The sequence below is a fragment of the Felis catus genome, chromosome B3, assembly GCF_018350175.1.
Source record: "Felis catus isolate Fca126 chromosome B3, F.catus_Fca126_mat1.0, whole genome shotgun sequence".
Taxonomy (NCBI): Eukaryota; Metazoa; Chordata; class Mammalia; order Carnivora; family Felidae; genus Felis; species Felis catus.
The window spans coordinates 135,017,635-135,044,851 of NC_058373.1; the positions used below are offsets into that span (position 1 = coordinate 135,017,635).

General features: G+C 40.4%; 1 protein-coding gene across 18 annotated transcripts in view; it reads right to left on the reverse strand.

Annotated features, from left to right (window-relative positions):
* Window positions 1-2,460: 2,460 nt before the first annotated feature.
* The window catches only part of ATXN3 (ataxin 3), a 37,721-nt gene continuing 12,964 nt past the window's right edge, over window positions 2,461-27,217 (reverse strand). For 6 of the 18 annotated variants that reach the window (XM_019833529.3, XM_006933060.4, XM_006933066.4 and 3 more), the window contains 7 exons: window positions 25,610-25,697; window positions 19,923-20,055; window positions 19,113-19,279; window positions 17,465-17,561; window positions 13,977-13,979; window positions 11,713-11,801; window positions 2,461-6,787 (listed from right to left, as the gene is read on the reverse strand). In XM_019833529.3, coding sequence (XP_019689088.1) covers window positions 6,690-6,787; window positions 11,713-11,801; window positions 13,977-13,979; window positions 17,465-17,561; window positions 19,113-19,279; window positions 19,923-20,055; window positions 25,610-25,697 — 675 coding nt within the window. In that variant the 3' untranslated portion in view covers window positions 2,461-6,689. Of the gene's footprint in view, window positions 6,788-11,712; window positions 11,802-13,976; window positions 13,980-16,518; window positions 16,573-16,886; window positions 17,212-17,460; window positions 17,562-19,112; window positions 19,280-19,922; window positions 20,056-25,609; window positions 25,698-27,217 lie in introns of those variants that run through there. The other 12 variants (XM_019833532.3, XM_006933061.4, XM_045060413.1 and 9 more) reach the window with 8 other exon arrangements.

The following is a 27,217-nucleotide window of genomic DNA, read 5'->3' on the forward strand; positions in this document are numbered from 1 at the left end:
GTAGTGTCGTTCATTATGTCGGGCATTCGGCAGACCCTTTCAAAAGCCATGTCTTTAGTTCTGCCAGTTTTTAAAAGGTTTTTTGTTTTGTTTTGTTTTAATTGATGAATGCCTTCTTTTTGGGGAATCTATTTTCAGAGACCTTTAATTAATCCTCCTGATTTCAGTCCACATCCTACCCCCACCTTTCAAGATAGTTGTTTCTTTAGTGTGTACTGTTGGGTGTGCTTCTCTTTAACAAATCGTATTTAACTTCCTTATTTCCTTTCCTTGGCTATGCTCATTCCTGTATCAACTTTCCATCTTCCCCCAAAATGCTACATCTTGCTTTTGCTGTTGCCTCACCTGGCAGTGACTGCTAATTGTTCCTCAAAGTCTGTTCTCCCCTTCGTGCGTGGTTATCAGACCCTAACTTTTTGCCTGGATAGATGCCATCGCAGAAGATCGCCAGTGGCCCCTCCTGGTCCTTTCACCCCTTTACCGCTTCTGTGCGTACTTCTTCCTGGGCTGCTTTTGCTCCCAACAACCAGCACCCATTTCTGTCTGTCAGAGAGGATTGCCTCCAAGCTGCCAGAGCCCCCACCGCGTGTGTGCCCAGAGAGCTGGAACAACCTTGTTTAGTAGTATGTAAAATGACGCAGATCCCCTGCCCGTGTTGTGACAGCTCTGAGATGGTCAAGATTTCCTCTGCCTAACAGCCAATCGGAATGCAAGAACCATGAGGGCACAGTGTCTTGTTCATGACTGTTTCCAGAACTCAGAACCATGCCTGGCACATGGGAAGTGCACAAATGTTTTGTTGAATGGGTGAATGAATGCCACAGCAATTATTTCTCTCTAGCAGCCAGAGACAAAGGGTAGCGGTGGTTCCTGACACAGAAAGAACTGGAACAATCTTGGGGGAGAGCATGGCACAGCAAAGGTGGGTAGTCCCAGTTGAAAGAGTCCTCATAGCAGGGGATGGCCAACACACTTCAGGGGCAGGAATATGAAAACAGCAAAGGGAAGGGGGCAAGGAGAATGTTGTAGAGCCCTGGGGGCGGAGGAGGGTGGGGAGAGCACAGATTATTTGAAGACCCATAAGGAGGCCTGCTAGAACCACAGTGTGGAAAGGGGGAATGTCCAGAGGTCAGCCTGACCCAAATTACTTAAAAAATGAACTTGTGAGGGGCGCCTGGGTGGCGCAGTCGGTTAAGCGGCCGACTTCAGCCAGGTCACGATCTCGCAGTCCATGAGTTCGAGCCCCGCGTCGGGCTCTGGGCTGATGGCTCAGAGCCTGGAGCCTGTTTCCGATTCTGTGTTTCCCTCTCTCTCTGCCCCTCCCCTGTGCATGCTTTGTCTCTCTCTGTCCCAAAAATAAATAAAAACGTTTAAAAAAAAATTAAAAAAAAAAATGAACTTGTGAGCATTTGGTGACATAGATATAAAATGGTTAAAGGGTCCTCAAACATGCAAATCTTCAGGATAAAGACAACCCTCACATTCCCTTTATAAAAGATAAAGTTAAAAAATTTTTTTTAATGTTTATTTATTTTGGGGGGAGAGAGACACAGAGTGTGAGCAGGGGAGGGGCAGAGAGAGAGGGAGACAACAGAATCCGAAGCAGGCTCCAGAGGCTCTGAGTTGTCAGCACAGAGCCTGATGCGGGGCTCGAACCCATGTGCTGTGAGATCATGACCTGAGCCAAAGTCGCCACTTAACTGACTGAACCACCCAGGCGCCCCTAAAAGATAAAGTTTTTAGCTGATATATAAAGTTTTAGCTTTGAATCAACGTATTTCTTAGAGCCCACAAGTAGGTGTTGGTGAGATCAGAGCCATTTGGTGGCATCCAAATTCAATGAAATGGTCCTTCTAAGCATTAAGCTATGAAGTTTTGCTAAGATGTACGTGATCAATTTGAAACTTTTATATTTCAACATTTGCACCCAACCGTAATTAAGGATGAAATGGATATACCGCCCTCATTATGATTTGAGGATTCTAGAATTCTTCATAGGTCTAAGGGGATTCCCATCACTACAGCTGGATTCTGGTGTCTAGAATTGGATAAAATGAAGAAAAAACAGTACTCTTAAAAACTGTTCTTAATGTGCTTTGTTTGGCCCTCAAGGTTAAAAAACAATTGAGAAACCACTTAAAAATCAGATTTCAAGTAAAAATTTGGAATTCTTAGCATCCCTTGGAAAAGACCAGAGGATCCCGTAATAACGGGCCCTTCGGCAGCAGTTAGCTGGAACTGAGCGTCAGTGCCAAGCAGCCCACAAAACAGCTCCTCTCGAAGTTGAATCTCTGTGAATTCCCTGGGGGATCTTGTGACCCGCAGGTTCTGACCCAGTAGCTGCGGCCTGAAGCTCTGCATTTCCAAAAAGCCCTCAGGCGTACAGAAGCTGCTGGTCCCTTGGCCACACTTTGCATAGCGAGACTGGGAATTAACAATCAGCACAAACGGAAGCAGAAATAAAAAAGCAAACATTATCTTTATTTAATAATCTTTGATATTTAAAATACAACTCATTGAACATCCACATTAACAAGAGAACCGTCAGTGTTCAACAGTGCTTTGGAAGCCCGGCTTTTCCGAGGACCAGAGAGGAAGGCCTGTGTGTGTCTAGTAACCGCAAGAGAGCTCAAGAGGGAGGAACACACCCCGAGGGCCGCAGAGTTGGGTCCTGAGCAAACGGCAGTGCCTCAGTGCACTTGTGTCACGGCCAAAAGACAATGCTTTTTCGGGGGTGTTTTGTACTTGAATTTCAAATAATTTATACACAACAGTAATTTTTAAAAAGTTATTTCTAGTAGTCCAGTGTTGTAGAAATTCTATTTTTCACATTCAAATGTACGTTTTTCTCTTTTAAAAAAAAACTTTAAAAAATTCCTGGAAACATTCACCTTTGAACTATGCAAGAAACAAGTGAAGCGCTTCCTAAATGAATCAGAAATTTCCACATATATTTCACTATTGCTTCCCATTCCTTGTCTATGAATCCGGTCTTAAGATATTTACTGATACACTATTATTAATTAAACATGCGAGCCAAATAACTGTAAATTTAGAAGTGATGTTACTAGCATTAATTCTTAAAATACCAGAACATTTGGGGGGAACAAAAATAGCACAGATTTTCTTCAAAAAAAAAAAATAAATAAAAATTCAAGAATTAACCAGCCATATCAATGTTTTCATTCATGAAAGCAAAATGAACAAAATATTTTTGTTAACGTAAGACTTTAAAATAGAAGCCAGTTCCTTTCTTTAGCAAAAAACACTGGTTTATGAAGAGACCAGGAATAAAGTTTTCTTTTTGAAAATATGAAAAAATGATCGACACTGGTGAAATGATTAGTTGATCCAATCTGGTTTTTCTTAATTAAGATCACATATACAATATCTCCATACTTGTTAGGGCTCAGATACAACAATTTAGAATAGTGGCCGCTGGGCTTCCCAGTTGCAAATAAAGTTAATAGGAAATCATCATAATATTGATTATTGAGTCCTCTCGAGAATTTAAAAACATAGATTTATTTCAACTGGAGACATTTTAATTTCTATCACTATACTTTGCTTATGCACTGACTCAATCTTTTTTGAATCTGCATGGATCCAATGGGCCAATTTTAAGACATTTAATAAATCTTGGCACTCGCATGATACTATTTAAGGAGTATCAAACATGCAGACATTAAAAATGTAATTGAGGCTCTGACAGGAATAAAAATTACTTTATTCAACTTAAGTGAAATAACACAGACTATTGGTAGTTTTACCTATAATGATCTTCAACCAGTTTTGAGCTTTTTTCCGTATTAACTTTGGCATGAATAAAGTCTTAATTAAGAAAAATCAAGTTTTAAAGAAAAAAAAAAGCACCTCCTTACATATTCTGTGAATTGTAAATTATTTGACCAAGATCTTAAAAGTTAAAATAGAGTTTACCTGCAGAAATCTTTTCAAACAATGTACATTATTGACATATTTGTTATGTTAATTACTGCAAAAAGTGTTTACTGATGGTTTTAGATCAGAGGTTAACTGCTGTGAATTTTTTTTAACTACTGTGATTTTAAAAACATAAATAACTACTTATTAAATCCATAACCTCTCAAAATATGAAAGTGGTGTTTCCAAAACTTGTTTAAACTTTAAACACTAGCATAGCCACTGTAGGTATTTTATCCTGGTAATGCAACTTATACATTAGAAAAATGATACCAATAGTTTAAATATTAAACATTAAGGTGTTCCCAATTGGCAAAACAGAATGGAAAGCTTTATATAGAGTTCTTAGCAGGACAGTTTTTGTGAATTTCATTGTTTCTGACTTTCTTGCAGGATGATTCCGGTAAATAGCAGTTCCTGATGTGTGAACTATACTTTTGTATAACTAAGTTTTCTGATACTGTAGTTACAGGCATTGGCATCTTTTTCATACTGGCCAATCGATTAAGAAACGGAATCTAAATTAAGTTTAAGCCAATTCAAACAAATTGGCAGTTCCCTAGTCATTCTGGATCTGCCTGCCGAGTATAACATTCATAAGAAACTAACTAAATAAACACATTCACAAATGTATCCAGTGTGTGCTCAGCTCTGCTTAAAAAAAAAAAAAAGAAAAAAAATCCCTAAATGAAGATCAACATGCTATATCTCCTTAAGTGCTTTAATAAAGGTGTGTAATATAAGAACTTTATAAACTCTAAGGTTAAAACTTTCTGCATATTTCTTTACTCATTTTTATATTAGGTAGCTCATCCATTTAAGCGTATGAAAAGTCGAATGTAATTTTTCAATGGGAAAACATAAAAGCCAAATATCCATGGAAAACAGGACAAGCATACTGGGGATAATGGCAGAAATGGTCACTCTTAAAATATTTTGGTTTGTAGATCTTGAGAGAGCAGTACTAAACTCCAATGTCTCTTACAGTTCTAAAGTTTCATAACTCTTCTGAAAACGTTTCGATTCTCAAAAGAAAACTTTAGATTTTAAAGTAAAAGTGTCTAATTTTGCAAGGGAAACTTCAGAAAACTTTATTTGGCACAAAATAATGACTAAAAAGAAAACCTGTCTCTATCCAAAAAAAAAAAAAAAAAAAGCTACTTCATAATCATAAAAAGTCATTTTCCCGTCTCTTTTCAACTCAGCCATAAATCCTAGATCAAAAAAATGTCCCTGATAAAATGTGTACAGCCATACACTAGTCATGGCAACATATCATCCTTTAATTTTCCAAGCCGTCGGCTGAAATTTCCTAACTTTTAGCTTATGAACAACTCAACATTCAAAAGAGCTTCAAAAGGGGGATGGAGAATGAGGGATGGGGAATAAGTGACGGAATCCGAAATGTCCACTTCAGACAGACAATTAATTTCCACCAAAATCATACCACTATATTGACCCAGAAACAAACTCTGTGCATCCCAATCAAAATGTTTATCAAAACTAAAGACTTTCGTATTTACAGACCCAGTAAGTACTGTGTGACTTCTGTAATTCTTTAGCTACTTAAACAAGATGCAAGTGTCAAATCACAGTATAAATTTAAATGTATTTTTGTTAGTAGATTATTTTCATGTTCCAGACCATCATCTCTGGCAAGCTATCTATCCTGCTACAAGATGTACATCAGAAGCAGACATCTACGCTCCGTGACTCCACTGTAAACAGAACGGAGAGCTCCGGGCACAAAAGAGAAGAAAATGAAACTGCAAGTAAATCAAAAGCCAGACTTTGTCTCTCATACATTCATGGTGGGTATTATTTGTTAAATCATACACAGAATGAAACTTGCTTGCATACCGTGCTTCTCCTATTTTTCTCAATTGGAGAACACAAGGAAATATCAAGGTGCCAGAGAAAGGGTTACAGCAAAGCTGCAAAGGTCTGACATAATTGAGAAGACATTCATAAAGCATCTGGAAAAGGATGTGCTCACATATTTAAAAAATTCTCATTTCTTCTCAAATATTCGTGCAGAGTTGATTTCAGAGTTGAGGAATGCATCAGAATCACGAAACAATGATCCCATCTTAGAGGGCTTAGGAAGCAAAACCTCAAGAAAGATGACCAGCTTTCAAAAGAGTTGTAGAAAAGTAAGGACAACCACGTCCCAAAGAAATCGTGATCAGAGAAAGTAACAGGAGAAAACATCCAAGGGCACGCCACGTGATTGGAGGGAAAGCAGCTAATCCTTCTGGAACCGTTACTCCTATCAACATAGAAAAGACACTCCTAAAAGGTTAACTTGGTTAATGAGAAATAAAAGCAACTAAGAGATGATGAAAAGCGAGCCAACCGACCAGACCAGAAAGGATGAAAAGAAAACGAACGGAAAAAGTTCTGTGGCAAGAGCTAATTAGCTGGTCTGCAAAAAGATCCAAGAAAAACGCCCTAACTTTAGACATGTTGGATATTGCACACTCAAAAAGAAAAGGAACCTCTAGAAAACCATTTTCAATGTCTTTAATTGCTAAATGCCTCTTTGGCTAGTGTTTGGAGGATCGTTATTTAGTCCTACAACTGACACATTTTTCCATTTTCTCATCTTTTTGTTGCAAACCGCCTAAAGCCTTATTTCCTCTGTTGAACGTTGTTCCTTGGACACATTACTAAAATGGACCGTCTATGCTGTAATCACCCAGGATAATGCTGGAAAGTACGAAGGTCTAAATGATTTGTAAAAGCTATTATTTTTTCCCTTCCGTTTTGAAGTTATTTCTAACAACTTCTAAAGACATGGTCACAGCTGCCTGAAGCATGTCTTCTTCGCTCATAGCATCTCCTGCTGGGAAAGAAAACAAGTGTTATCTCTTAGACATTTCGGGAAAATTCTCAAAGTCATCAAAAGGTAAGCTCCTAGGGGCGCCTGGGTGGCTCAGTCGGTTAAGTGTCCGACTTCGGCTCAGGTCATGATCTCGCGGCCCGTGAGTTCGAGCCCCGCGTCAGGCTCTGTGCTGACAGCTCAGAGCCTGGAGCCTGTTTCAGATTCTGTGTCTCCCTCTCTCTCTGACCCTCCCCTGTTCATGCTCTGTCTCTGTCTCAAAAATAAATAAACGTTAAAAAAAAAAAAAAAAAGGTAAGCTCCTAGAAAATGTATTTCGGTCTGACCACTACAACTGCCTATTTTGATTTGTAATAGTTGCATAAAGTCAGATGCATTCATTTACTGTTTTACGAGTTCTGACAAGTACACAAAGCTGTATAACCGCCATCACCACCCAGGCGCAGAACTGTTCCATTGCCCTCCAAAATTTGCTTATGCTGCCCCTGTGTGGTCAATCCCCAAAATACATTTATTCTATATTTCAAAACAAGGGCATTATGCTGTGAAAGAAAATTGAACTTAGCTGTATATATACGTAATCTGTTCCTTAAACTTTGTTTTGAAATGATTGTTTATTTACAGGAAGTTGCAAAGATAGTTCAGAGCGGTCCCGTGTACACTTCAGCTCAATTTTTAACTCAACAATTAAACTCAATAATTAAATCCTATGTAACTACAGCTCAAACCCAAACTTGGATATGCCATCGGTACAAAGTTGTGTGTCGTGCCGTGCTATTTCATCATACGTGTAAGATTTTGTGTCACCACCAGCACCACTATCAGGATGGAGAACTGTTCAAGTGTCACAAAGATCTCTTTCCTGCTCTCCACTTCTCTGCCCCGACCTTCCCTAACTGCAGGCAGCCAACTAATTTGTTCTCCACCTCTACACATTTGTCGTTTTTAGAATGTTACACAAATTGAATCACACTGTAATGAGATCTTTTGAGATTTTCTTCTGCACTCAGCATAATGCCCTTGAGACTCATCCAAGTTGGTGCATGTATCAACGGCAGGTTTGTTTTTAGTCCTGAGTGGTATTCCACGGTGTACTACTGTTTGTTTGACCATTCATCTTCCTGTAGCACAGTGTGATTGTTTCCGGTTTTTGATTGTAAGAAATAAAGCTGCTTCTATGAACATTTGTGTACAGGTTTTTACATGGACGGTTGTCATATCTCTGGGATAAACGCCCAGGAGTCTAACTGCCAGGTTGTATGGTTAGTACTTGTTCAGTTTTTAAAGAAATTGACAAATTATTTTCCAGACTGGCTGGAATAGTTGAAATGTAGAAACTTCACCTCCTTTTACATCCTTTACTCTCCCAGTATTTTCTACATATACACCAAACACCAAATCAATGTTCTAATTCTTGCTTCAATCATTAAACATAATTTAGAAAACTCAAAAGGAGAGGAACATCTATTGTTTACCCATATTTTTACTCTTTCTACTGTTCTTTTCCTTTCTGAGGTTCCCAGATGAATTCTCTTATCATTTCTGTTTAGAAAGCTTCCTTTAGCCATTATTGTAGGGTGGGTCTGCTGGTGAGAAATTCTCTTAATTTTTCTCTTCATTCCTGAAGGAAATTTTCACTGGGAATTCTTGGTTGAGAGTGTCTTTTCAGCACTTGAAAAATGTTATGCCACTTCCTACTGATCTCCATGATTTCAGATGAGAAATCTGCTGTCATGCAAACTGCTGCAGGCAAGATGTCTCTAGCTGGTTTCAAGATTTTCTCCTTTTGTTTCAGTTTGCAAAAGCTAGATTATCATGTCTTGGCATAAATTTCTTTGGGCTTAACTGTTAGAGGTTTTCTCAGTTAAATCTGGAGTTTTAGATCTTTTGCCCAAGCTGGGGTTTTTAGCCATCATTTCTTCAAATACTTTTTCATTTTTCAGCCCACCCTCCTTATCTCCCGAGATTCCCATGATGCACACCTTAGATCTTTCCACTATGGTCCCACGGGTGTCCAAGGCTTTGTTTGTTTTGTCCAGTCTAATTCTCTCTGTTGCTCAGAATGGGTACTTTCTATTGTTCCGTCTTCAAGTTCATGGATTCTCTGTCCTTCCATTTACCTTTGGACCCACCCATTACATTTTTATTTTTATTTATTTATTTTTTTATAATAAAGCCTTTTTTTTTTCCTAAATTTTTTTTTTAACGTTTATTTATTTTTGAGACAGGGAGAGACAGAGCATGAATGGGGAAGGGGCAGAGAGAGAGGGAGACACAGAATCGGAAGCAGGCTCCAGGCTCTGAGCCATCAGCCCAGAGCCGGATGCGGGGCTCGAACTCATGGACCGCGAGATCACGACCTGAGCCGAAGTCGGACGCTTAACGGACTGGGCCACCCAGGCGCCCCACCCATTACATTTTTAAATTTTAGGTACTGTTATTTTTCAGTTCTAAACTTTCCATTTAGTTCATCTTTATATCTTCCTTCTTGAAGCTATTTTTTCATTTAAGCATGTTCACAATTGCTCAGTATAATATTTTTATGATAGCCGCTTTAAAAATCCTTGTGAGGGGCACCTGGGTGGCTCAGTCGGTTAGGTGTCCAGCTCTTGGTTTCAGCTCAGGTCATGATCTCCTGGTTTGTGAGATCTAGCCCCATGTCAGGCTGTGCACTGACAGTACATAGCCTGCTTGGGATTCTCTCCCTCCCAGTCTGTCTGCCCCTCTCTCACTCATGCTCTCTCCTTTCTCAGAATAAGTAAAATTAAAAAATAAAATAAAACTTCTTGTGAGATTAATGAATTCTAACGTCAGTGTCATCTGGGTGGTGGTGTCGATGAATGGTCTTTTCTCAAACTGAATCTTTCCTGGCTCTTGGTATGATAAATACTTCCGATCAAATCCTAGACATCTGCTATGTTGCATGTTACAAGACTGGGTCTTCTCTTCCAGCAGGCCTCTTCTGACACAGTACCAGTGGGGGAGAGGGTGCTGCTGCCTTGCTATGGCCAGAGAGGGGGAGCGTGTGTGCGATCACGACTGCTGTGCACACGTGGGACTTCTGGCTCCCCACTGTCCTCCATTAAGATCTCCCTGACTGGAAGGGTAGGAATGCCTCCGGACTGCTTCTCAGCGACACTGTGGGTGTGGCCTCGTTACTGCCTCAAATCACTGCCTCCGGATTCTCCACTAGGTCCCCCTGAAACTACCCTGCGGGAAACCAGAGGGACGCCTCATATGGCTGGGTGGAAGTCTAGGCTCCCTGTGACCACAGACCCCATGGGAAGGGGCCCCTCATTCTCTCCTGGAGGAAATGAAAATCCCAGTTCCTCACTTGGCCACACCATCCTGGCCAGGCAAGTGGGACATTCAGCTCGTGCCTGCCAGCTGGGGATGCCAGTCTATGCTCCCACCTGGCCCGTGCTGATGTGGTGGGGTGACGATAAGGCCAGTTTATGATCCTCTTTGGCTGGACTAGAGTATTTATTATATAAAAGATTATATAAAAGATTCTACTTGCTCCACAGTCCCTTTTGACTACACAGAGCAGGCTTACTGGGTCTGTGCCATAGCTTCTTCACCAAATCCAGGGTGTGTGAAGCAGAGAGAACCCAGGCCACATGCCACTATGTGATCCCTCTGGTCCTGAGCCCCCTAAGCAGTCTGTCTCTCCTCTAGCTTTCAGAATTTTCTTATGTTCTTTTGATGTAAGTGTCCGTGGTTGTTAGCTGTAAATAGCAGGAGGAATCGGGAAAAGCACCAGTTCGTCCCTTTTTATTGTTAAATAGTAGTCCGTGGTTTCCAAGTACCACAGACATGCATCCATTCACCAGCCGAAGGACAACTTTTGGGTAGCTCCCAGTTTTTGACAAGTAGGAAGCTGCTCTAAGCATTCACATACAAGTTTTCCTGTGAACCTAAGTTTACTTTTTTTTTTGCTTACATACCTCGAGCGGGACCTTTGAATCACATGGTTAAGTGCACATTTAAGTTTATAAGAAAATACTAAACTATTTTTCAAACTTTTACATTCCTACTAACAGTATAGGAGTGTCATGGCAACCCTGATCCTAGTTAACACCTGGTATTGTCACTTTTATGGTTTTATGAAGCCATTCTTATAATAAGGATTTGCATTTCCCCAGGGAAACCTGGGGGGCTCAGTCGGTCAGATGTCCGACTTCAGCTCAGGTCATGATCTCATGGTTTGTGAGTTCAAGCCCTACTTTGGGCTGTGTTGCTGACAGCTCAGACCCTGGAGCCTGCTTCAGATTTTGTGTCTCCCTCTGTCTCTGCCCCTCCCCTGCTCATGCCCGCTCGCTCGCTCGCTCTCTCTCAAAAGTAAATAAACATTAAAATTTTTTTAATTTGCATCTCCCTAACGATTATTAATATTGATCGTATTTTCACATGCTTATTTGTCACCCATGGTGAAGTATCTGTTCAAATCCTTTGCCCCTTGAGTTTTCTTATTTCAGTTTTGAGAATTCTTCACATGTTCTGCTTACAAGGCCTTTGTCACATAGTTGCTTTTTTACTCAACTGGTACTACCAGGAACTGACCAAAGTTTAAGACCTATTAAACCAAGGCCTGATCACTAACTCTCGATTTCCTATTATTTAGACTACATTTGGGCGTTTTCAGTTTTCCAGGTGGTAAAGCGTATCTTCCCCCTACCAATATTCTTTAGCTCCGAGGAACTTTTGGAGGGTGTATTAATTACTGTGAAGTCGCAAGTATTGTTTCGAATTTTAAAGCAACATATCCACTGAATGCTCTCGTCTGCCTGCTTCTTAATCTGAGGAAATTTAGTAGATTCCAAATTCATACATGAATTTCAGTGTAATTCAAGAGGGGAGAAAAAAGCCTGTCAAGCCAAAAACCACATGGAGCCCGTGTCAAACACAGCACAGTCAGGGAGGCATACCTGGATCGCTGCCCAGTGCACCTGAACTTGTGGTTGGCCTCTCGCGTGGGTGGGAAAGCTGTGCTGGTGGATGCTGCTGCTGCTGCTGCCTGAAACATGTGAAGGTGAGTGTATGTTAAAACCCAAACCCGAAGAATAAATATGGCACGAGAAAAACTGTGCATGGAAACTAAATGGTTCCACGAAACAAGAGTCCCTGTCATGACCTCCACAAAAGAAGGCCAGAGCAATCGTTCTGATATACATTACTTAAAAGTAGCACAGTGCTGATCCTAGGAGACCCAGATATAAAATCTGAATTATCAAATTAATAGGTAAAGATTTTCACCGCGAAATAACACATAAGCAAAAGCATTCGCTGGCAGGTAGGTGTTTTGACTTACAGATCCTTAGTATTGTTGGAAGTCGCTGGAAATAAGCACCTTTGAGAACATTAAGCATCTCAAATTACCATGCCAGTTAACATGACCTTCCCACGGCTGCCTTCTTCTTGCTGTCCAGCTCCGAGCTTCAGCATGTCCTCAGAGACACCGTTGCTGACCAGCCCACATACAGCCGCCAGCAGCCATTCTCACTATCTCCTCACTTCCTTTCAATTTTGGCGTCATCTTAGCACCATCTGATACTCTTGTTTGTCTCCCTCTTCAAGCTAACAAGAGCACAAACCTTATCTCACTTCCCAAGTGCCTAAAACACTGCCCGTCACACAGTACGCATCCACCAAATACTTGATAAAGGGAAAGAAGTTAAAATAACTTTTTAAGATGCGTTATCAAGTTGCAGTACCATCTATTATATTAAAATAAATTTTCCCTGGATTTTTTGCAGAAGGGAGAACGACGTCAGAAAAATCCACGTTTGAAAACATTTAAACACGATAGTTATGATGTAAATATGTAGGGCAGTGCCCTTGTACTTAAAGAATATACACTAAAGTACTGAAATGTAATGGCAAGTCATGTCTGCAAGTTATTCTCAAATTCCTCAGAAATGTCCACAGTTAGGGAATTTGGGTGAGTATAAGGAGTTCTGGGAACTAGTTCTGCTTTTAAGTAAATTCAAAATTATTTCACATAATACATACATAATATGTTTAAAATTAAAAAAAAAACATAAACAGCTGACACTCTGCAGTGAGAAGCCACAGCTTTCAAAAAATGCATAGAAGGATTTTTAAAGGAACCAGAATTTTAAATTTGCCAGCAACTCTACAAATAGAATAGCACACGATGTCTTCCAGAGTCTCAGTCTTCTGTTTTAAATATGAGCAACAAAGAAAACCCAAGCATATTGCCGTCTGCCTCAGTTTACTCTCAGGCGTGCGTGGCTAACAGTGCACAAGAGGGCAGGTTCCCAGCAGCCCATCCCGACAACAGGGTGTGCACGAGAAAGCAGTCCGTCCCGGTAACGGGGTCCGCCTCTGCAAGGCAGGAGGAATCAATCCTGGCACATCAGATCTCTCCGCCCGCCCTTTTCCCCCTCCGGCCAAGCCAACATGTCAGAACACAAGAGAGTGGTGGGTGAGACAGCAGCTTTAGAGGGACAGTCTTCATCTACTTTAAATTTATGAAAAGTGAGAAGTAAAGGAATTGCCAGCCTTGAAACAGTCCTGACCCCTCTCATATTTGCTGACACAATAAGATGCAACATGTTCAAACAGCAAATCAGTACCCACTCCCTCTGTGTCTTCGAATGTGCCCTCAGAATCAGAGGCTAGAAAGCTAAAAACACCACCGGAGGTCACTGTACAGCTAGGATGCTGGTAATCAACCGAGCGCTCGCAGAAATGAGGCACGACCATCTTCCTGCTGCTTTGGTGGTTCTCTGCGGGCAAGTCAAGTCATGGAGCCGGTCCCAGGATGCGGCTTCCCGGCAGCCGCAGTGGGGGCTGACTTCCTGTTTCCATGTCTAGGCAACCGTGGTGGCAAGCTTCCAGACCCTAGGATCACAGCTATGGCAACGTGTTCTTGAACTCCGTGTCCTGATTTCCCATCCTCCCAACCGGGGCGGTTGGTTGCACTCTTCCAACAGGCTGGTCTGTGGAATTCTGGAAGCCTGGCTACGGCCCGCACCGCCCGCTTGCTCTTCCTAAGACTGCGTAAGCCCTGAGTCTCTGTATTAAAACCTTTTCTGCTCAAAATACCTCTAGCATCTTGTTTCTTAAAGTGAATCGCATTATGCCGTGCCACCGAAGCAGTGGCTCAGGTGTTAGACAATTAAAAAAATCATAGCAATCCGCGACCATGGAAACAATGCCCAGTAACTGCCTCTTTGTTGGGTAACACTTTTTTAGTAACAGAAGGAGAGAATCTGCATCATTTCAGAGCTACACTTAGAGAAGACGATGATGCTAACACATTTGTGGAATACTTTACGGTTTACACAACAGTTGTACACGCACTAATTCAACTTGTGAATGCGGTAGGTTTTATACTGACACTGCTGGTGTAGTAAGAGATTCACTTGGGCTTTTATAATAGGTAAAATGGATTGAGAGATTACTACTGGAAAAAAAAATACGGCTGTGAAAACATTGCCTGACACTCATTCATAAACTATGACTTTGTAACAGGTAGATTTTTAAACAGTATTTTTGTTTGATCAAGCACGAATATGGCGGTTACTACATTAGGCATGAAGCTTCAAACAGTCTATAAGAAAAAAAAACTATTAGAATGTGTAACAAAATAAACTATTTGAATAATAAAAAAAAAACCAAAACCCTGAATTTGAATTCAAAATTTGTTTGAATAACAGTTAGCACCAGGGTCAGTTTGGAGAGGGTCAGAGGGAAGAGCGCGATAACCTTAGAGACAAGTTCCCAGAGACAGAAGCTAGAGAGAACCTGTAGGCCTAATAATCGGGAATTCTGGTGAAAGGCCTAATATTTGAAACTACAGCTGTTCCTCAGCTCCTTTACTACTGAGTCTAACAAGACTCTGGATGCTACGCAATGGTGGACAGAAACACCAAGAAGTTCGTTCTGAACTCTTCTCAGCAACTTGTGACTCTATAAGATATTCTCTAGTTCTCAAATTCCCACCGATATTTCGAAGGTCAGGCCAGGCTCAGAGGATGCCGCTGGAGCTGGAAACCATCACTGCCCACGTTCCTTCCCAATCCACTGTCCTCCAACCAGGAAGGAGCCCCACTGATGCTCAAACATTTAAAGAAATAAATTTTTTTTTTTTAATTTTGAGACACAGAGAGAGAGCATGCGCACATGATGGGGGAGAGGGGCAGACAGAGAGAAAATCTTAAGTAAGCTCCATGCTCAGCACAGAGCCCCACACGCACGGCTCGATCCCATGACCCTGGAATCACGACCTGAGCCTAAATTAAGAATTGGATGCTCAACCGACTGAGTGACCCAGGCTTCTCCAACCTAAAATAATTTTTTAAGTAAAGAAGGGATTTGTTTTTCTACTTTAAAGATGTCTTCCTTTTCTTAGATCTACTTGTGAATCTTGCAGTTTGTCTATAAGGTACGTCTGTTTGGACCAATTTGTTCTGGCAAAAAATAGAATGTGAAATACGCATGATAGAAGTACCATTTGAGAACCATTCTGGAAAGCAGTTTAGAAATCCATACCAAGACCTTAAAAAATATTTCTGTCCTTTAACCCAAAAACCTCAGAATAACTGGAAGAAATGGTGAGAAATTTGAGGCATGGCATCAGTACAGGATTGTTCACTGCACTATTAATTATATAACTTTTTTTTAACATTTATTTATTGTTGAGAGAGAGACAGAGACAGAACATGAGCAGGGGAGGGAGGGGCAGAGAGAGAGGAAGACACAGAAGCTGAAACAGGCTCCAGGCTCTGAGCTGTCAGCACAGAGCCCAATGTGCGGCCTGAACTCACAAACCATGAGATCATGACCTGAGCTGAAACCAAGAGCCAGATGCTCAACCGACTGAGCCACCCAGGCACACCAAAAGTTAGGATTGTTTGATTTTGATATATCTTAAAATAAATTTTCTCAAATGTAAGTTTTTATCTAATTAGTTTCACTTTTTTTTTTTTAAGATTTTATTTTTAAGTAATCTGTACACCCAACATGGGACTCGAACATGGGAGTCGCATACTCCACTGACTGAGCCAGCCAGGCACCCCTTAGGTTATTTTTTAACACTAACTAGACATTTGATGACATTACAGAATGATTAATAATTATCATATGACAATTATTAACAGTGTGACGACAGCATTTGGCAATATTTAAAAAAAAATGGATGAAATGATACAATAATTTAGATCTGTTCCCAAATAATCCCAGCTTGGGGGTGGGAGAGTGGAATGCATGAGAGATGGGGTCACAGAAAACCAAGCCTGGCCACGTGCTGGCATTTGTTAAACACGAGCAATGGGTAAACGGGTTCATTATGCTGGTTTCTCTACGTTTATAGATATTTGAAGTTTATCATAATTAAAGAATTTAAAAGTTCACTTTAAAATTTGAAAGGAGGGGCGCCTGGGTGGCGCAGTCGGTTGGGCGTCCGACTTCAGCCAGGTCACGATCTCATGGTCCGTGAGTTCGAGCCCCACGTCAGTCTCAGGGCTGATGGCTCGGAGCCTGGAGCCTGTTTCCGATTCTGTGTCTCCCTCTCTCTCTGCCCCTCCCCCATTCATGCTCTGTCTCTCTCTGTCCCAAAAATAAATAAAAATGTTGAAAAAAAAATTAAAAAAAAAATAAAATAAAATTTGAAAGGAAGTGAAAAGCACTAATAAGCACAATTTTGAAATTTTATATATAATTAAATCCATTAACATATTGCTGAATAAAGACTAGAAATATCTCACATTAAGAGGATGTCAGTTGATCAGAACTTTCCTTCATATACTTCTGAGTTGTAACTTAAACAAACAAAACAAAACAGAAAACAAGGTAAATATTATCTTCATTACACCATCATAATGCTCCACCATTTCAGCTCCCACTAATACTGCCAATTATGATTGTGAGATGCTTCTCAATTATAGAGATGTTGAACTGGGAAAATACATACATCTCAGAATTGATGAAATACAGTGAACAGGCCAGATTCAGCTGCTGGACTTTTGGTATCTGACCTGGGATCCGAGGATCTGCACAGTCTCTTTAAATACTACCTTGTAACCTCTTTTTTTTTTCCCCATTAAAAAAAGAAAAAGGGAAGACGAGTTGTGAATGGTAGTTACTGGAAAGGATGATAATTTTTATTTTCTAGTTTGAGAGCACTGACAGATTTAGGTTTTAGGATTTATGGTTTGCCCCATGTCCCTGATGCGGACAGGCCCGCAGTAACCCCTGAAGTGGCAGTAAGAAGAACAATTAACCACCGTCTGTATCTGGGCGTGTGCTCCCCGACCACAGTGCTGTTTTCCCTGTTAACTGACAGCAGAACTTTGCGAGGTTGCTCAGGTCACCAAGAAGCACATCCAAAGGCATTGTTCTTGCTTTGGTCCAATTCCATTTTCGTATGATGACTTACATTTGACTGGGTTTCCTTCACCCTATTTCATATAAACCCTATAATTAGTATTGAGGCAAAGACTTTCCCTAAAACTACGTATCATTTCAGTTTATTTGCTCTAAATTAAAAACAAAACTCAGATGTTCACAGGGTTCAGGTAGTAACCAATCTTTTAAAAGGAGAGAATCTTAAGTAAAATAGTTCAAGCCAAAGCTCTATATGTAGAGATTGCAGACAAAACAGACAAAGTACACGTTAAATATGCAATTTTAATATTGTACCAACTACTTTACTTTTCAAAGTAGGCTTCTCTTCTCTTCCGTAGCTCTTCTGAAGTAAGATGTGTACCTGATGTCTGTGGAATATCTTGGGACACATTTCTGGAACTACCTGAAAAGAAAACAGAACAAAAAAAGCAATCATTTTATTTACCAATTCAAGCGATGCTATGTTTATGCTTTTTGAGCAAGCTTTCACAAAAGTTTTTTTCTTAAAAATATTGTGCTATGTTGTAACTAGAAGAAAGTCTCATGGACAAATCTGAATAAGGCAGTTCAAATATAACCTGTGTCCACACCCATCTGTGACACAGTGGACGTAAGGATGTGAGTCCAACAGCCAACCCATTAGGGACAGCCATCAACACCACACTTGTGTTGCCCTCTTTAACTTACTAGAAATGCCCCAGCACTTTCCACGAGAAGCAACGAGAAGTGGGTGACTGTAAACCCATTCTCTATATTCCGATCTCCTACGATATTTGCATGCTGTAACAGCTCAAGTGTGTGTCCCAGAGATCCTGCCAAGATTGTGAAATAAGGTGGGAAGAAAAGCAAATGACACAAAAATATCTAAAATTATAAAGAGCTGTTGTCTGTCCATTACTGGGCTAATCCAGCAGGACTCTACTAATCAAAAATGGGACCGCACAGATGAAGCACTCCGAGCTGTGCCAGGAGGTGTGAGAAGTTCAGGACAACACACAAGATAAAAAGGATAACCTTCATAGTAATGGAACCTCAATTTTATTTAGGTATTTAAGAAATCCCATTGAATCATCTCATTAAGAAAATAGAAGGCTTGGGGCGCCTGGGTGGCTCAGTCGGTTAAGTGTCCGACTTCGGCTCAGGTCATGATCTCACAGTTGGTGGGTTCAAGCCCCGCACTGGGCTCTGTGCTGACAGCTCAGAGCCCGGAACCTATTTCAGATTCTGCGTCTCCCTCTCTCTGGTCCTCCCCTGCGCTCACTCTGTCTCTCTCTCACTCTCTCAAAAATAAATAAAGGTTAAAAAAAAAAAAGAAAGAAAATAGAAGGCAAATTTCCACATTAATTAGATGAAAACAAAACTGCCAAAAACCCACACATACTTTTCAGTAAGCTCTTTGAGCTACCTGCCAGACAACTCCCGCTGCCTGGATTCCCGAGGGGAGACATCTTCACTCTCCTCTGCTAGTGAGTTTATGTCACTATCACGGTGGGTCCATGAAGTGGGCTTATGCTGTAAGGTACATGGCCACTAAGTGTTACACTTGTGAAATATTTTCTGCCCAGGCCTTTTGTATCCAACAGCATACATTTACAAAATAGCAAGTCTGGGTAAGAGCCCCCCCCCAGCCCCCCCAGCCCCCCTCCCATCCCCCCCCCCACTTTTGCCCACAAAGATTAACCCCAGGTTATTATTGTTCTGTTACTATAGTTTTTTGACCAAACGGAAAAACCAGACTAAAAACATATCCAATCCTAATATAACTTAGGTTGTTAAAAGGTATTTACATTACAAGAAAACTAAACAAACAGCTGATTGTCGTATGTCCATAGTCACTGCTTCTAGAGTAATTGTCAAAGAACTTCTACCAACAGTACATTGACTTCCGGGGGAACTAAAGATGATCTGACTCAATCCTTCAACAACAAATGAAGGTGCGGCCGAATGTCTGTACCTTGCATACTGAGCTGAATAGCCCTGCGGAGATCTGCTTCTTCATCTTCCATGTCGATTTCCTGGCGACTCAGTGCCAGAGCCCTCTGCAAATCTTCCTCATCTTCGTCTAACATGCCTGACCCATCATTTGCTTCTAAGACTCGTTCCAGATCTGTTTTCTGAACTCTAAAGAACAATAACACTGATGGTAACTGCAGACCAGTCTTCTATTTTAGATAAAACAGAAATATTTATAAACCAAAACATTTTTAAAATAATTTTTTAAAAAAGATTTTATTTTTAAGTAACCTCTATATCCAACGTGGGGCTTGAACTTACAACCCCAAAATCAAGAATCGCATGCTGCACCAACTGAGCCAAAGGGGTCCCCAAAGATTTTATAGAAGTCAAAAATTACACATTTTCTGGCAGATAATCTAACAACCTAAAGACTGTGCTGTGCTGTGCATCTAAGTAAATTCAAATAGTCAATTCAAGTTTGGACCAATAAACGTCACTAAAAATATAAAAGGTCTAAAAAAAATCACCAACAATAAAAGGACCACACATTCAATGTAAGCAGGAAAACGTTATTCTTGGGGCACTTGGCTGGCTCAGTCAGTAGAGCATGATCTTGATCTTGGGATTGTGAGTTCGAGCCCCATGCTGGGTATAGAGATTGCTTAAAAAAATAAAGTCTTGAAGAAAAGGAAGGAAGGAAGGAAGGAAGGAAGGAAGGAAGGAAGGAAGGAAGGAAGGAAGAAAATGTAATTCTTATAATGAAATATGAACTACTATCATATACTCCCTACTGCAGGGTTCATCTCACCTCTGTTCTTTCAGCTGTGCTAACTCTTCTCCAATGAGTTTTGGTCTGTGCATCTGTTGGACCCTGATCATCTGTAGAAGTTGGTCAGCTTCACAATCTGGCAGATCACCCTTCACAACAAATATAGAATAACCTAAAAAGAAAAAAAAAGGCAAAAATAAATGAAAACAGCCAGTAAGAGATTAAAAATAGATTTAAAATGATAGCAGATAGAAAGGCAGCACAGTCTAGTGGGAAGAACACAAGTTCAAGAGTGAGGAAGACCTGGGTTCAAATCCCGACTCTCGCTGATCTCAGACAAACTACTGAAAGCCTCTGGGCCACTTCCTTCGTCTGTAAGATGGGAACAGCCACCTCACAGGGTGACTGTGAGAAATAAATGGCATAATGTCCACAAAGGGCCCCTACCAAAACAGCCTGTGACCACATACTCTGCTCACTAAACGGTATCGGAGAGGCGGGTGAAGGAGTGGGGAAGAGCAAGGAATTCGGAATCAGATTGTCAGGGTTTTGGTCCTAGCTCTTCCAATTCCAAGACCAAGCATGGTCTCTGGTAAAACGAACAATCTATAGAAATAGCTGCCCCGCCGACACATACTCTCTCTCTCTCTCTCTCTCTCTCTCTCTCTCACACACACACACACACACACACACACACACACACACACACCTCCTTGCTGATTATAGGAGCTGGGAAACCAATGCTCAAAATCTAGCCAAAGTATTGATGATGTGGTTCATATTTTCAAAGAATTATACTGATTCAGTGAATTTTTTATAAATGTCATCCTAGAAAGCCAGAGTTTTCCCAGCTAAATCTTCTACACAAAAAATGAACATGGGTAGACTATACCTAAGTCATTCTGATCAATTTATGCTTTTCTACCATAAATTTTTCTTAAGCTTTGGTACTTATTACTGGATATCTTTTGTGAGTATTAAAAGATAATGAAACAAAGAACAAAAGAACTATTAATGGAAAAAATACAAAACAGCACATTAATATTTATTTTTTCAACAAGACATAATACGATTAATATACTTTATTTAAACAAGAACAAATGTGCTCAGAGTTCAGATGGTCTAGAACGTTGTACGCCAGTAAAATTGTTTCTAGACCCTAAAGTAAATGTGCCAGCACCATGGCAGTCCGTGAGGAGCGTCATGAAGAACAGACACTCAGTCTTGGTTAGGTGGCACAGTAAATACCTCTGGTTTTATTTGAGACATATGCCGGGGAAGACACCAAAGGGTGGTAAGAGGGTGTGCTGTAATATGCGTTACACTTTTTAAAAAGCACTCTGGGCTGCTTTATCAATATAACGTATAGGAACCAGAGTGCAAGAAGACAGAACCTTACCAAAACAGAAAACCTGAGGGACAACATATATAGGGAAAAGAGACATAAATTTTTTCCAGACATGTTCAGTTTGAAATGCTTCCCAAGTGGAGACATCAAAGCCAGGAGTCTGGCGTTCAGGGTAGATGTGTAGGCAGAGGATAAAAGTTTAGGAATTATGGGCACGTAGATTTTATTTAAAGATGATATTTAAATTTTTTTTAATGTTTATTTATTTTTGAGACAGAGAGAGACAGAGCATGAATGGGGGAGGATCAGAGAGAGAGGGAGACACAGAATCTGAAGCAGGCTCCAGGCTCTGAGCTGTCAGCATAGAGCCTGACACGGGGCTTGAACCCACGGACCGTGAGATCATGACTTGAGCCAAAGGCGGACGCTTAACCGACTGAGCCACCCAGACACCCCTAGAGATGATATTTAAAATAACAGGACAGCAAAATAAAAATAATAATAGGACAGCTCATAATCAAGAAATTGTCCAAGGATTGTCTCTAGGTCACTTCCAACCATAAGAAATTGGCAAGAGTACGATCCACAGAAGGAAATCTGAAAGAAGAAGCCAGTGAGATAGGAGGAAAACCAGAGCATAGTGGCCTGGAAGCCAAGTGTGGATAGTGTTTCAAAAAGGAAGGATATACTTAGGAACAGAAGTTTAGGCATGAAAGAAAAAACATATTAGAATGTGATATCAAAGAAGTAAAACTACTATCACCCTGAATGTGAATTGGAAAGAACAACATGACAGACAACCGACCCGGCAGCAATAAGCACGCTAGTACCCAGACTGAGCTTTACACATCATTATTAAAAGTTAAGGCAAGAAACATACAAGGTAAGCCTGAAACATCTTGTCTTATGAGAAAAAAAGCCTTCAAAAAGCTACAGTGGTCATTTCAGAAACTGAGGAGTCAATTTCAAAAGGTACCCCCTCATGCAAGTGGCACAATTTGAGTATCGATATGAATAATCACAATGGACTGAAACACACGAACTACGTTTTGATGGATTAGTTTACCATCACAAATCAAAACCTCCAAACTAACAGGTTATCTCTGAATGTTTTTTAACTTTTTTTGAGAGAGCACGAGCGCACGTGCATGGGCGAGGGGTAAAGAGATGGGGACAGAGGATCCAAAGCGGGCTCCGTGCAGACAGCAGTGAGCCTGATGTGGGGCTCGGACCCACTGACTGCATCCCACCAACTGCGAGACCATGACCTGAACGGAAGTCGGACACTCAACTGACTGGGCCACGCATGCGCCTCCCCCTTTTTTATTTTGCTAACTGGTTATCTTTGGAGGAAGTGCACTATGAAACCAACTCATCTTAAAAACCTATAAAATGGAAGAATATTTATTCTGCTTTTCCTATATGAACTATACTTCAGGAGAACCAAATAACTGATGAAAGTTTATTTGTATAAAAGTATGCAGCGAATATGTGAAGACATCATGGGAATCTAACACCACTATTTTGCAACCCTGAATGAAATAATTGATCCAGGCACCGATCATCAGTGGTTGCTCAAAACACAAAAAGAGAGCCAACCAGATGTCAAGTGTCACCCCATCTGTGAAGTTTTCCAAGGTCTCCCCACCCTGCCCCCAAATCAACCTGAATCTGATTAAGCCTCAGTTCTAAAGACCAGATTGTTGGGTATTCAGGGCTCAGAGCAAAATAAAGATGTAATCAGCAAAATTCAGAGTGTGGGGAAGAACAAATGACCCAGTTTTGTTTTTTTTTTTTTATAAGTTTATTTATTTTGAGAGAGAGAGAGGGAGAGAGAAGATCCCAGATAGGCTTCATACCATCAGTGCAGAGCCCAAGGCAGGGCTCGAACCCACTAACCATGGTATCATGACCTGAGCCAAAATCAAGGGTTGGACGCTCAACTGACCAAGCCACTCAGGCACCCCAACCCATTTTCTTCAAAATAAATAAATAAATAAATAAATAAATAAATAAATAAATAAATAAATAAATAAAATCAAGGGGAAAAAAAGATGTAAGGAAACCTACAGTTAGACTTGGAAAACATATCAATCAATGAATGCAATTAGTGAAACTCATTTCAACCTAGTTAAACTGTAAAAATCCTAAGACACAACCAAGGAGACTGGAGATTTGAACAGACTGGGTATTTGATGTTATTAAAGCACTGTGGCTCAATTTTTTGCATGCTTATAGTACTGTGGATATACATATATTTGTATACACACACACACACACACACATATATATATATATATATACACACACACACACACACATATATATATTTAAGAGTGTTTGCTTTTAAAAATTTAATTTTAAAAAATTTGCAGAGAAAATAAGATGCTCAAAATTAGCAGGGGAAGAAAATGTGTATAATAAGATTGACCATGAGATAACTGTTCAAGCTGGGTAAAGGGTACATGAGAATTCATCACATTATTTTCTCTACTTTTTATTTGTTTGAAATTTTCAATGAAAAAGTTTTGTTCTATTCTACATGAGGGTATACTCAACTCCACCCTCAAGATGAGGTCAAATAAAAAGAAGACTGAGAACCGAATACAAATGTGGAGGTCACTGATGAATTGAGAAGGCAACTTTTTGGTGAAATGTTGGCTATGACAATGTAACTGGAATGAGTTCAAGAACAGGAGACAACACACTAGAGGGGACTCTAAGGAGAACATAAAAATGGGAGGCAGCTGGCCTTTCTTTCCTGGAGTAAAGAGAAGCTTTTTCTTATTTCTCTGCTGATAGGAGTAATACAGAAAGAGGGGGACAGTGACCATGCAGGCAAGTAGAAAAGACAAAAGCAAGAGCAAAGATCCTGAATAGGTGAGAGGAATTGGGATATAGCCCCAAAGTGGACAGGCTGGTCTTGGTCAGGAGCAGGGGACAATTCACCTATTTTAATAGGCTCGATGCACAGGCTGGGATACAGGCACATCGATAGATTGCCATAAAGATGGAGTTCTCTTTTCGTTGCTTATTTAAAAAAAATTTTTTTTAATGTTTATTTATTTTTGAGAGAGACAGAGACAGAATGCAGGTGGGTTGGGGCAGAGAGAGGGGAAGGCACAGAATCCAAAGCAGGCTCCAGGCTCCGAGCTGTCAGCACAGAGCCCGACGCCGGGCTTGAACTCACAGACCTTGAGATCATGACCTGAGCTGAAGTCGGATGCTCAACCAACTGAGCCACACAGGTGCCCCTCTTTTCATTGTTTCTGTTTTGTCAGAATACAAAGGAAGGTCATAGCTAGGGGTCAGGAAGAGGTGAGTGGTTAGAGATTTGAAGAGAGGAACTGGAAAATAACCATCTTGGAGAGTGGCAAGTGACCTTACTATGAAAACACAGTAGCAAGGTCAAGTAGCCCTAAAGGATCATTTGAAATTTGTCATCATAAATTTAAAGCAAAATCAGTCACCCCATTTTACGTAGCCATGTTCAGCTGCTCTGATGCAGGAATGGACAAGCCCAAGATCTAGTTTTAACCAGGGCTGGCATTTTGTCATGAAAGTATAATAGAGGGAAGGAAAGAGGAGTGGAGAAACGCATCAGATTGATTATAATGATGGGTTACAGAAATAAGCAGGGTCAGACAGGAAGCAAGGATATAAGGGGAATGTTTGGGTAGGGTTTAAAGAATTGTTGGATGCAGAAAACGGAGAAAATATGGTATAAAAATAGGCAATTGTCAAAGACTAAAATGCTTGCAATTGGGATTTGAAGGTGATACCGTTGCTGGTAATGGCAAAGGCAAGATGAAAAAACTGGTCTTTGAAAATAAAAATGTACGGAATCGGATGGATTTTTGTGTAGAAATCACTAACAATGATGAAGAGTTCAAGTTGAGAGAAAACAGTGAGTCAGACCCTAAAATATTCCATGGAAAAAGAGGATCACAGGTGAATGGAAAAGAGCAGGAGGTAGAGTTTACTCTCGTGCCAGGTATTTTAGAGAAGCTGGAGTCTTTAGGCAAGAACAGTGGCCTGAAGAAGCAAGAAGCAAGAAGCAAGAAGCAAGAAGCAAGAAGAATACCCCCACCCACCACGCCTGGCCATGGAGTCCGTGGGGTCTGGAAGGAACAAGAGCCATTACTTAGTGGGGTTGCTAAGGCAGGAGCAACCTCAGGGGAGGGCCAAGTGTCAGTGAAAACTCTAACTGGATGGATAGTATCATCCAAATCACAGATTACAGTTCACCAAGAAAAACATAAAGATGATTTCACTGCCCCTGCCATAAAAACAGTATTGTTATACTTACATCTAATAGAGCTGGTTTTATTAAGCTACTTTGAAAGACAATATTATAAAAATTTCAGTCTTTATTTACCTTCCTGTTGTAATTGAGCCAAGAAAAGTGCAAGGTATGTGTCTGATATCAATTCTGGACCCGTCAAGAGAGAATTCAAGTTGAACCACTGGAAAAAAATTTTAAGTATTTAAGTTAATGTACATTATAAGTAATAGGGAAGTTCCATATGTTAAGAATAAATACAACCCATCTAAACTTACTAAGGCTATCTAAACGCTGAAAACATGTCAAACCAAGATTTTTAAAAAGTAATTTAATAATATGATTTTTAAAAACTGAAATAAATGTTGCAGATTTACCAGTATTAAATGTTTTAAAAATAAAATTTTGCAGGGTGCCTGGGTGGCTCAGTCAGTTAAGCATCCGACTTCGGCTCAGGTCCTGATCTCATGGTTCGTGGGTTTGAGCCCTGCATTGGGCTCTGCGCTGACAGCTTAGAGCCTGGAGCCTGCTTCGGATACTGTGTGTTTCTCTCTCAAAAAATAAATAAACATTAAAAAAAATTTTTTTTAATTAAAAATAAAGTTTTGCTTGGGGTGCCTGAGTGGCTCAGTTGGTTGGGTGGCCGACTTCGGCTCAGGTCCTGATCTCACGGTTTGTGAGTTCGAGTCCCGCGTCGGGCTCTGTGCTGATAGCTCAGAGCCTGGAGCCTGCTTCAGATTCTGTGTCTCCCTCTCCCTCTGCCCCTCCCCTACTCATGCTCTGTTTCTCTGTCTCAAAAATAAATAAAACATTAAAAAATTTAAAAAACAAAATAAAATAAAATAAAATTTTGCTTTAAGTCATAAACTTTGTATCTCCCACCCCAAAAAAGAGTACAGAAATTGATACTACTTTAAAGTATCTTTATTGATAGGTATAATCAAATCTTTTTTCAAAGTATCAGCCCAACAAAACCCTAATCACATTATACTGAAGAAAAATGAAACCAACACAAAGTCTTCCCACTACTGGTAATTTTGGCCAAAAGATTCCAATTGTGAGAAAAGTAGACATTCCAGGAAGGGAATTCAAAACCGCCAAATGATTTTACAAGGATCACTGAGCCACTGTCACATGTAATTAAAATCACTTAGTCACTATTTTATAGGATTCCTAATGTAACCCACAAGATACAAAAGTTTCCAAAGTTACTGTCAACATCATGACCAACTACTTTTCCTGGATTTTGACAGAGATTATATAGTACTTTTCCAGTCACCCATTTCTCCAAAGAAGACATCCCAGATGGCCAATAGACACATGAAAAGATGCTCAACATCACTCACCATCAGGGAAATGCAAATCAAAACTACAATGAGATATCACCTCCCAGCTGCCAGAATGGCTGACATCAAAAACATAAGACTCAGGTGTTGACAAGGATGTGGAGAAAGAGAAACCTTCCTGCACCGTGGGTGGGAATGCAAACAGTATGGAGTACGGAAACAGTATGGGGTTTCCTCAAAAAACTTAAAAATAAAACTACATTTCGATCCAGTAACTCCACTACTTGGGTATTTTCCCAAAGAATAAAAGCACTAATTCGAAAAGACACATGCACCTCTATGTTTATTGCAGCATTATTTACAACAGCCAAATTATGGAAGCAGCCCAAGTGTCCACCAATAGATGAATGGATAAAGA